This window comes from Glandiceps talaboti, chromosome 23 (genome assembly GCF_964340395.1).
Source record: "Glandiceps talaboti chromosome 23, keGlaTala1.1, whole genome shotgun sequence".
Taxonomy (NCBI): Eukaryota; Metazoa; Hemichordata; class Enteropneusta; family Spengelidae; genus Glandiceps; species Glandiceps talaboti.
Window position 1 is genome coordinate 6,907,953 of NC_135571.1, and position 12,500 is coordinate 6,920,452.

At 35.7% G+C, this 12,500-nt stretch overlaps 1 protein-coding gene across 1 annotated transcript in view; it reads left to right on the forward strand.

The window, feature by feature from the left end:
- The first annotated feature begins 9,593 nt into the window (after window positions 1-9,593).
- Window positions 9,594-12,500, forward strand: part of LOC144452801 (uncharacterized) — a 3,960-nt gene continuing 1,053 nt past the window's right edge. The window contains exon 1 of the mRNA XM_078143958.1: window positions 9,594-12,500. This exon is cut by the window's right edge and continues 306 nt beyond it. Within this exon, the coding sequence (XP_078000084.1) occupies window positions 9,639-12,500 (2,862 nt within the window). The 5' untranslated portion in view covers window positions 9,594-9,638.

A 12,500-nucleotide genomic window follows, 5' to 3' on the forward strand; every position in this document is an offset into this window, starting at 1 on the left:
CACCATATTGAACCCGAGATTATTATCAGCTGTGTCGACTTGTCTGAGGTCACAGAAGGTAAGTCAACCTTCGATATTTTATGCGCCATTTTTCCGGCCTGCTTTGCAAAAATCGCTTGCTGAATTGAACTATAACATATATAACCGAACGATATCACTCACTCAGACTTCTACCCACCACCTGATTTTTATATTATGTTCAAAGTGCATTTGGTACGATGTAGAAACGTAAAGGCTACAGTTTGGTATCAGACGTTATTCAATGATGAAACGATATGCAGTAACGTAACGTTGAAGCGATTTTACATGGGCATCATTATTTTATCGTTCTACCGTTTAGTCTATCTGTCTGTTATATTTCTCATTTTATTGTATTTTTGCGTACTAAAATTTCAGCATCCAAACCCCATTAGGGAGTGTCCAGATTTTACTTCCAGGGGGGCCCGGAGGATTTTCAGGAGGGGCCATCAATTTTTCCCAGGATAAATTGGGGGGGGGGGGGAACAAAAATTTCACAATTTTCTAAGGGGGAGATCATGGAAAGAAACCACGATTATTTAATGCAACATAAATCGATCTGCAATTCTGTCACTTCTCAAAGTAACTTGTCCGCGAGGATGTGCAAGACTTGTTTCATCACTATCAGTGTTATCATCAGTACATGAATTTATTAATAAATACGTACGTACGTACGTACGTACGTACATGCATGCATACATACATACATACATACATACATACATACATACATACATACATACATACATACACACACACACACACACACACACACACACACACACATACACACACACACACACACACACACACACACATACATACATACATACACACACACACACATACATACATACATACATACATACATACATACATACATACATACATACATACATACATACATACATGTACATTGTGTATGTATAGTGTGTTTGTGTATGTGTGTAAGTCTATGGGGGCATGGAAAAAATCAAGAACTTGCAGGGTGGGCATAGATTTTTCGCAAGCTTTTGTAGGGGGGGGCATGAAAAAAATACACAAGGAAAAGGGGAAATCCTCCGGGGTCCCCCTCGAAGTAAAATCTGGACACTCCCTTAATAGAGGGATGAAAGATAAACACTCCAAATGGGAAGTATAAAAATGTTAAACACAGTAACCAGGGTGTTAAACTGTTCAAGATGTTGTCATTCTTTTACGATATTCTAACCTAACATTCTCAGGTTTCAAATTATGATAAGAAGTTTTAAAGAGCACACAAAATGGCTGTCAACTAAAGATACCTACAGAATACGTTTGCGAGTCAGGCATGTGTGTATGTTGGCACTCCAGTAGAAGTTTATGGGGGAGTGGGGGTACAAGAGTTAATTAGTGTATGATATTCAAATGAAAACCTGCGAAATATATGTCTTACTGAACTATCTCTATATGCCTATTATAGTATTACTAATAGGCATGTGATAATTTCATTCTATTTGTTACAAATACGTCCAATTTCATCTAACTTCGCCGAGTGTCATAAACATATTTTTATCTTAGGCCATACAATATTGATTGATGAGGATATCACTTCATACTCGCAGACTCATTACAAACGAAAATAAAAACAAGTTGTGATACATTGTTACTACCTGACCCACTGCAGTAGACTAAATAAAATGTTACATATATATATATATATATATATATATATATATATATATATATATATATATATATATATATATATATATATATATATATATAACAGTATCAAGTAAGATACACAGGAGTCGTATCTTACTTCATACTGTGTTATTTATACCGCTCTACATACATGTGTATTGAGCAGTGTTTACTCCAGTAAAGACATATTACACATATTACATATACTGAATTTATATATACCCCCCGGTATTTTAGTAACACATAATGGGAAAAATACTAATAATTCCTTCGATGATGCTTCGCACTGTTCGACAAGGTTAGGTTAAACTGGCTGCAAGTTTCAAGTCTCGATTTTAGTAACTCATATGGGAAAAATACTAATAAATAGTTACGATAATAGCATCGTGAGTTTCGCTTTCAAATCGCTATTTCACTTCAGTATCATATTCCATGTTCCTTTTGTCATTGTGACATCTGTGCATTTACGGATATACGAACTAGTTATATTTAAGCTTATCTGATACCAAAACGATGTAAAAAAATATTCGTTGTTTCGCTGCATCATTGTTAGTTTAGTTAGTTGTGTCATCTTCGCAAGCCAGATCATATTTCCGCTGACGTAACAAAATATGCATATTTTATCAAATAACGCTGCCGTAAAAGGGAATGTAATTTACGACGATGAACTTGCACATCAACTAAGTAGCGTGCTGTCAATCAACTGGTAGGAACGCAGTTAGCGGTCATTTCATGGCCATCGATTTCACGCTTGTATGGTGTCAAGTTGTCTTGGAGTAATTAATTGATCTCTGCGTGCTTCCCAGGGAAATGATTGGAACGACAATGATTAGTGCCAGAAGTCCCTAATTACGAAACTGCTATTCTGAGTAAAAGGTCAAATAACACACATTTTCGGCACTAGGTCCTTATGACCATAAGTCAAATTTAAATAAACATTTTCCATTAGCTGTGTTCACCCATGAACATTTTTGAAACAGTATGGGAAAATATCGTTTGAGAAATAGGCCAAACCATATTTTTGGCTCTAGGTTCTTATGACCCCAAGTCAAATTTAAACAACTATTTTTCTCAATTATCTGGCTTCACTCATGGCAATTATTAGTGACAACGGAGAAGAAACAGTAAACTATCAGAAAATATCATTACATCAGGGCTATTGAGAAACGTGTGATTTCTTGAGAATGACTAACCAAACAATTTTTTTTTTCACTCCGCTCATTGACACTGAATACTAATAATATAAATTTATATATCGGCTAATATCCACAGAAACAGTGATCAGAGCCGCTTAAAATACAAAACACTCATAAAAAGTAAAACGGTGACATCTAAAAGAAGGCAAGATTTAAAAGATGTGTTTTCAGCATACGTTTAAAAACATTAGAATTATTACAATGGCGGATTTGGAGAGGGAGATTCCATAAACCTGGTGAAGCAACACTGGAAGCCCTGTCACCATGTTTTCGTCCGGGCTGTAACAGTACTAAGTTTAAAATGGTCAGCAGAACGTAAACTACGCCCCGAGACATAGAGACTGACCAACTCACTAAGGTATGGAGGACCAGGACCATGAAGACATTTAAAAGTGATGACTAAGATCTTATAAATAATACGTTGATGATGTACTGGCAACCAATGTAATTCCTGTAGAAGTGGCGTGGTATGAACATGACGTTTCGAACGTGTAATAATTCTGGCTGCAACATTTTGTACATATTGAATGCGATTTATAGAGTACTAAGGTACACCGTGTAACAATGAATTGCACGAATCAATGCGAGAGGAAAGAAGCGAATGAACTAGTTGTTCAGTGGCAGGCCTAGAGAGATATTACGAACAAGAGCAATACGGCGAATATGAAACATGGAAGAACGACAAATCATGACTAACACGAGGCTTCATTGTGAGACAAGAATCAAGGATGGCTCCAAGGCTCTTTGCCTGACACTGGGCAGAAATCAATGCGTCACTAATATGAATATTTTGTGCACCATTGTAAGCAGGGTCATAATTTCCAGAAAAAATAACAAATTTTGTTTTATCGTCATTAAGGCAAAGGAAATTTGAAGACATCCAAGCTCTGACATCGGAAATACATGATTCAAGATTTCTAACTGTATCATCGTAATTTGTAGGGGGGAAAGACATGTACAAATTGGAGTCATCGGCATAGAAATGGTATTTACAACCATGGCTAGCAACCATATCACCCAAAGGAGATGTGTAAACATTGAACAAAATCGGGCCAAGGACTAGGAGGTACACCTGTATCACGAGGGTAATATGGTGACTGACATGCATTACCAGAGATACCTAGACGATCACGCAAGCGAGTTAACAAAAGCTTGTGATTAACTGCATCAAAAGCAGCTGAAAGATCTAATAAAACCAAGACCACATGGTGCTTAGAATCAAGAGTACATAGAATGTAATTTGTAACCTAGAAAGCAGTCTAAGTAGAATGACCAAGTTTGTAAGCCAATTGTAAAGGTTCGTCTAAGGAATTTGAAGCGATGTGGGCTTTTAGTCTAATAGCAACAATGCGTTCCAGAACTTTCGATAAAAATGGCAGATTAGAAACTGGACGATAGTTTTTAAGAACTAACTTTTTATTCACGTTTTTGCCCAGTTATCTTTACAAATACAGGTCGGCCTTTGTGAGAATCAGAAATTACACACACATAAACACAATTAAAGAAATCACACATTAATTAAAATTGTTTAAAATGAAGATTCACAAAACGGTATTAGATCAGCATATCAGATCAGATCAGATCAAATCATATTATATTAAATTATATATCATATTATATCATATTATATTATATCATATCATATCATTTCATATCTTACATTATATCTCATATTATATTATATTATAACATATCATTTCATATATTATACTATATCTCATATATTATATTATATCACACCATATATCATGTCATGTCATATCATATCTTATATATCATATATCATATATCATATATCATTTCATATATTATACTTTATCTAATAAAATATATCATATCATTTCATATTTTATATTATATCTCATGTCATATTATATCATATATATTATATCAAAATATTATATCACATTCTCATATCACATCATATATCATGCCATGTCATATCATATCATATCATATCATATATCATATCATACCATATCATACCATATCATATATCATATCGTATATATCTCATATATCATAGCACATCATATCGTATCATACCATATCATAATGATGTAATATCATATGACATAGAATATAGTGATTTTGACACGGTGTTATATGTACATGATGGGATTGAGGTCAATCAATGATATCAAAACAATATAGTAGAAAAATACTCTAAAGATTTTTTCATCATCAACAATTTAATATATACCAATTTTCAATCCATATATGGCCACTTTAAATCTTCAATACTAAAATTCTATGTACGTATATTTTTTAAATATTTTTTTTTAAAATTTATTTCCTTCACATAATAAGTAATAACATAGAAGTTATTTATATAATGCATATATAATACTAGGAATGTTTTTACGTTGATGCCTGTAGTTTGGTGATAAATTTGCTCACTGGGTCAGGGACCATGACCTCTGCACGATAACATGTATAGCTACACAGAAAATACCACGTGATTCTTTTTACATTGATGAGTCAATGCCTGCTCCAGTTGTTTGGTGATAAAATTTATTCGCTGGGTCAGGGGTCATTTCGTCTGAGCAATGAAAAAAAATGGAAATAAACTTTGCTAAATGTTTTGCTTATTAAAGGGAAGTGAATCTAATATGAGAAAAGCGGATTAAAGGTACTTCATGATGTAATTGAAATATTTATTGATATATGTAATTCAAATTCTTGATGAAAACTCTCGTGTACAACTTTAATTTGATCAAATACATACCGTTGTGAAATTGCCAATGACTTATAAGTGGCATAAGGTGAGTTTGCATGTTTCTACTCGAGTGAAAATCTTGATTGCCTGTTCTCAACTTGTATAATCTTGGCTAGTAAAGTCATAGTTATTCTCTATTGTAGAGAATATTAATTAGTATTGATGCACTTTAATAACAAATAACGAGACCCCCCTCGACGCGTGTATGTAAATGTGACTTCTTATTATTTATTTATTTGTTTTGATTTTTTGTAAACATCATAACTGATTATTATGATATAAGTAAAAGGAAAGATTCATTGTGAATTCATTCTGTTTTTTAAAACTCTTGGATAAAAACCAGATAAAATATGTGGGTTTCGTTCAGTTTCACATTTCCGTATGGAGTTTGGCCTAGTATTGTTCAGTGCTTGTATTGTTACATAAACATAATAATAAAAGCAACAATGGACAATACATATAACACTCATATACCACTATAGATTGTTTTCTGAGTTTCTGAATTTAACATATATATAGGTGCCAAGCAAGGTCCTTACGTCACTTCCGCCTAGCTTCGGATCGATGCCAACTCAATACTGATCAACGTCAACGAAGAATTTTATCTCCTTGAACATCTAAGTTTATAACAATTTTGATCACAAGATATCTATCGCTTTTACAATCTTGGTCCCGATGTTCGGGTCACTATGGAAACGTTAAACACATATGTTTTCTATAGAGGTATGAGATCTTACAGAATCATGTATAAATCGAATACCTCAATAGCCCCAATCTTGTAGCCTAACACGCCTATCCCATAATATGTAATGTATCTCATACAATACTCTATGAGGTATGTATCTCATAAACAAAGTACACACCGGTGTGGCTATATATATATATCACTTGTACGTACAGTCGCAATTAGTGTTACTTGTTCTCATTTTTGTGGACCTAATTCACAACACACTTATAAACTATTGCTACCAACGTTTATTAGTATTACGTCTCCTTTTCTTGCCAAACCTGTATTTCCGACTAATTTGGTCATTGCGTCTGTCTTTCTGTATATTTACACAAAGTATGAAAATATTTGCTACACTTGGATAGATTCAACACTTCACATTGACCCCATTGCGATGGTTCTGTGCAGCTAGACACGTCGTCATGTGAAGTTTGACGGATCAGATTACAAATTATTCTTGTGCCGGTCTATTTCTGGAATTTGTGAAATCAAGGCTGCCCAACAACTCCAAATCTCTTGATCTCTCTACATAACACACATGGAACAGAAACCTAGGGCAATAAATTATTGACAATGTTTTGAAACATCAAAACTTGATTTCTCATAGCCTCCATCTGTAACAGACATACAGATTTCCGGATAAGGCAGCTGTGACGAAGTTGTCAAATGCAGCTGACGCAGAATTGCATATGCTGACTACCTTATGACCTTGCTCACGACCTCAATATGTTTGGGAAACAGTTTACAGTGTACTACGAGATATATCTGTTTATAATATCATGATATACGACCACATAAATACCATTTAGGAATGCACAAGCATGTAGTGCCACAATTCAGAACTGATCGAAGAAAAAAATCAGAAATCCGATGTTTGTACTTGAAGAAGAAGGGAGTTACAGAACTCTACCCTTTACAAGATCATAAACAGATTGTTATGTCGGAGAAGCAAAAATATTTAAAGTTTCATAATTTATCATAATCTGTTTAACAGTATGGTGATAATTAAGGCAACAAGGTGCTCTGTTGTCAATGGCAACAATATAATGCATGTGATGGACAACTTACTACCAAACTGAGCATGCGCTGATGGACAGGACAGTCGGAAACTAGAGTTGGATATAAATATGTGTTTGCGGTAAATACTTAATAGGTGGATTTATAAGTATTATAGGGTGTTTCTCTGGCAAAGGTCAGGAAAAAATCTCTTTCTTAAGTAAAGGTGGTCTATTAATCAAGGCTAGATATTTTGTGGTTACAAAGAGAGTGACAAGTTGTTTAAGGTGGTGAATGATTCATGTTTATCAATGAAATATGCTACCACATTTTCACCATTCAAGATGGCGTATTTACAAGTTCCTTATTGAAAAGAATCACTTGCATTGTACTCCCATCGATAGTTATTGAAAGCCTTTGAATTATTATTACAGCATGTAGCTGACAGTGTTTGGTATGTGAGCTGGTAAAAGTGTGAGGTATTTATGAAAACACATACGTAAAAAAAAACAGTCTGTTGTTTGGTTAACCTACATAGAGGAATGCACTACACATTCAACGAGATTCAGATATTTTCTTTTTCAGATTTTGTATTTGAATCATTCCGTAAACTATTACACAAGTACGCAGATTTAGAATCATTAATATTGTTTGGTGATTGATTGATTGATTGATTGATTGATTGATTGATTGATTGATTGATTGATTGATTGATTGATTGATTGATTGATTGATTGATTGATTGATTGAAACGCTTTTTTTCCAGTATTGTCCTAGATCCTCAGGACGCCTTCCAGAGAAAATTTGTGGTTGACCAGTGATTACGTAACGTATATCAGCTTTTTTATTCAGGGACGAGATGAAAGATAGAATAATTACTGTAAAAGACTGATTATTTGTGTATTTTTTCCGTTATAGGTCTGAATGTGGACATCTGAATAACTACATCATGCTGATCGTCTCCCTTCCATACTCCCACTCTCTCTGAGTTTGGATCAGAGTGTCTTCCAGCAAAAAGTATGCAATTAGAAGATGCAACCAATAAAGTGAATTTCATTACCAATAACTGATTGACTTCGGAAACGGTATGCGCAACCGAAGAGAAGAAGAAGAGTTGTTTATCATGATCTGCACACAAATGTGTCATGGTGCAATCTTATATTGAAAGACTTTCGACCAATCGAAAACAGGACACAGAATCAGTTATAATGATCGGCAAATCATTGTCTCGTCTTGTCATCTTGAATTCATAGACTTTGGGGATGGTATGTACAATCGACATTAAGAGGAAGAGACATATACAATGATCTGCAAATCCCTATTTCGTCGTGTCATCTTGAAATTCCTCACGTTGTTGCAGAGACGACATCTGCTGTTTTCGCTGGTCGTCTTCGCTATCTTCAATTGTTTATTTCTTCTCTGTGTGGTATTTTCGAGTGACAAATTATCTTTTCACCCTAACGATGTGCAAGATGAATCAAAACAGACAAAAGGTGTCTCGGGTTTGGTGCGTATTTTTAATACACTATACAGCGGACAGAGTAGTTTATTTTCCAATTGCCATATCAAAGAGACCTCCAGGATTGGCGAGTCTCACTTCCAAAGTCCCTCGAAAAGTCGTTGCAAAGACGATGAAAATGTTTTCGTTTTATATATTATATACTCAGGATGGGATAGACACAACAATAGAGATGCAATCAGGAGAGGGTGGGCGAAGCGGAGTCAAAGTTCAACCTCTTTTGCGTATGTGTTTGTCGTGGAAAGACCGACCAATAATAACACAGCAGACACGCGTGTGATAAAGGAAGGAAGGAAATTTGGTGACATACTTCTAACACATTGGCAAACATCTCATAAGAACCCCCGATTGATTCGTGCTTTGCAATGGAGTCTTGAATGCTGTAAACAAGCTGGATACGTAGCTGAAGTTACTGATGATGTATTTGTCAACACTGGCCTCGTGGATTCTTGGCTGAAAAGTTCACCAAAAGAAGGATTTACTGCAGGAGAATATTCACGTAGTTCCAATGGAGGTTTGTTTACAAGGCATAATATGCATAATGGTGGTATTTTAACGCGTGAATTTTTAAACTTCCCGAGTCTGCAGGAAAATATGCACAACTCTTTCGTATTTTTCTATTCAAAGGACATTGTGAAAGTCCTTGTTGAGCTATTGGATTATTCATCCAGATGGCACTTTTTCGGGCAATATTCAAGTGATCCGTATATGACCATTTTTCCTAAGACCCACCAATCTATTAAAGTAGAAGAATCAAACCCTGCGCGAAACTTAACGACATGTGAACTTCAAAATATTATGATAGCCCCTGCAAGAACAGCATACACTATTGGAATGTATGCAAGGAAACTCGAGTTGTGGAGTAAATATATAGATTGTCGAAAAGACTATCATAAGAAGATGCAGAATGGCTCTGGACAGGATGGTGAGCACAAACAGTACATCCCAACTTTAGCCGAGAGGTTCCCTGTCAAATTCCTAATAGAGCACTCCAATTGGTGCAAGGAAGCGTTTGAAGGCATCGAACCACCTTATGGTTTGATTATTGTGATATCAGCACCCAAGCATTCGGATGCCCGACAGGCTATTAGAGAAACTTGGGGAAAAAATTCCGATGGAATTGACAACTTTAAAACGATATTCTTTTTGGGCAGAAGCAAAGATGAAAAAACACAGAAAACAGTGATTGAGGAAAACAATCAGTATGGAGATGTTGTAATAGCTGACTTCGTCGAAGATTATTATAACTTGACACTGAAATCATTCGGTCTTATACAGTGGGTACACCAGTATTGCTCTATAGCGACATATACAGTCAAAATTGATGATGATTGTCTTTTAAACAAACCTGCTATTGTCAATACTCTGCAAAATAGCCCACGGACAAAATTCTATTTTGGGGATACATTCGTTGGTACACGTCCTATACGTGATATTTGGAATAAGTGGTACACACCAGAAGAGGCATGGAACGACACCTATTACCCACCATACAGTTCGGGAGTCGGTTACGTCATGTCCTTTGACGTCATTTCCGGAATCTACAACCTTCAACAGCCCTTTGATTTTATTCCATGGGAAGATGTCATGATAGGAATTCTGATATCTAAGTTAGATGACGTCACTCCTGTACCTGATAAACGTGTTAATTCACAGGGTGTCTACAGACATCCCTGTACCATAAGAGATGCTCTCATTGTTCATGAGGTTTCCCCACAAGAGTTGAAGAAATATTGGTACATTCTTTTTGAGCAGGATGCATGTTCGATAAGCAAACGTAACTACCTGATTTCTCCATCAGTGGAATCAAAAGCAGTTCCAAGGCAGGAGGAAATAGAGAGAAAACAACCCCGTTTTACAATGAATGAACTTGGCATAAAATATAAATGTGATAAAGAAACATTTATTGTGTTGTTTGTATTCTCTGAGCCTCATAACTATCAGAATCGGAAATACGCTCGTATGACATGGGCAAAAATACGCTATACGGGACAAAAACATGTAAAGACTATATTCGTAATGGGTGAAACCTCGATGAAGAATGTGAGAAGCTTCATAAACAATGAAGCCAACGTTGAGGGAGATATTATCATTTTGAACACCAATGCTACAGAAAAGTCATTGATATCAATGAACAGTAAAGAACAACTGAAATTGCTAGGAGAACTGCAGCGCCACTTGTGTCCGACTGTAAGCTATGTTATGAAAATAGACGAGGACGTTTTTGTTAACCTAGTTAAAGTCGTAGACTTTGTGAAAAATTCTCCTCCCTCAAATATAGTAGTTGGTCAACTGGGAAATCCATCCACAGCGACAGAAAGTAATATTTCCCTCATCATCAATGCCAATAACCAGTTTGAAACTTTGAAAAGCGTGTTCATTTTATCATCAACATTACTGTTGAAGGTAAACACGTTGTTATCACGAACAATACATGATGAGAGATCACAAAATCATAATGATATGTCAGAAATATTACTACAGGTAAACCGAGGAATAATTGTCAAGCAGGCATATAATCAGAAAGACTTCAATAGCTGCCATTTACATAAACTACTTGCCATTCAGAATTTCGAAGGAGGCATCATGTTGAGAGTCGCTTTTGTATTCAATGACAACTCTTTCTTCAGTACTTGTAACGTAAGCGATTCTGACGTCATGCTGGCTGCTTTCAGATCGTTTACCTTAACAGAGAAGTTGCCAGAAATCTACATGTTGTCCAACAATTGGTTGTTTGCACGAACCATTGACCCCTTTGAGTACGAGTTCACAATCAACAAACCAACATACTGTCGTAGTGGTTCCAGTCTCAACATATTTCTTGTTGTCTTGGTGCTCACTGACCCCGGAGAATTCGACCGTAGAACCGCTCTTCGTTCAAGCTGGTTCGGCCAGGATGATTTTGAGGACAAAAGTATTAAATATCTCTTTGTTACCGGGAAGAGTGGAGATGACGCAGTAAACGACAAAGTACGATATGAGGATAAGAATCATGGTGATATAATCCAAATTAATATTTTACATAATGCTAAAAATTCAACAGTGCAAACAGTTATGTCATTCAAGTGGATAAGTAAGTTTTGCCTACACACAAAATTCGTTGTAATGATAAAGGCCTATATGTTTCTAAACGTAAGACAAGTCGTGGACTACCTTGGAAATCTGTACCTTGGAACAGAAAATTTTATAATCGGTAATGTGTGCATCGATTGTAAACCTATACGTTCAAACAACAATTTCTACTTTACACCAAAATCACTCTACCCACAAGAAATGTACCCACGTTATCCCATATCCCAAAGTTATGTGATGTCATCAGAAGTTGCACACAAATTATTTCTGACGTCACGAGAAACACCGCTCTTTCCATGGGATGATGTGTACGTTGGTATCGTTTTACAAAAACTCGGTATAACTCCATATCATCATCAAGATTTCCTGAGCAAAGTATTGCCTAGTTCTTCGGATTTCTGCCAGTTGCAATCATTCATGTCGTGGAAAACTGACAATATTGATCAAATTCCAGAACTTTGGAAAATCTTGCAGGAACCCAAAGACAAAGAAAGTTGTCCAAAACCGAAGACAGTACATTTGAAGGAAGATAACTTCTTGATACCGAATAGTCATATTTGTAATGATACTGTAGATGAGTTAGAACTT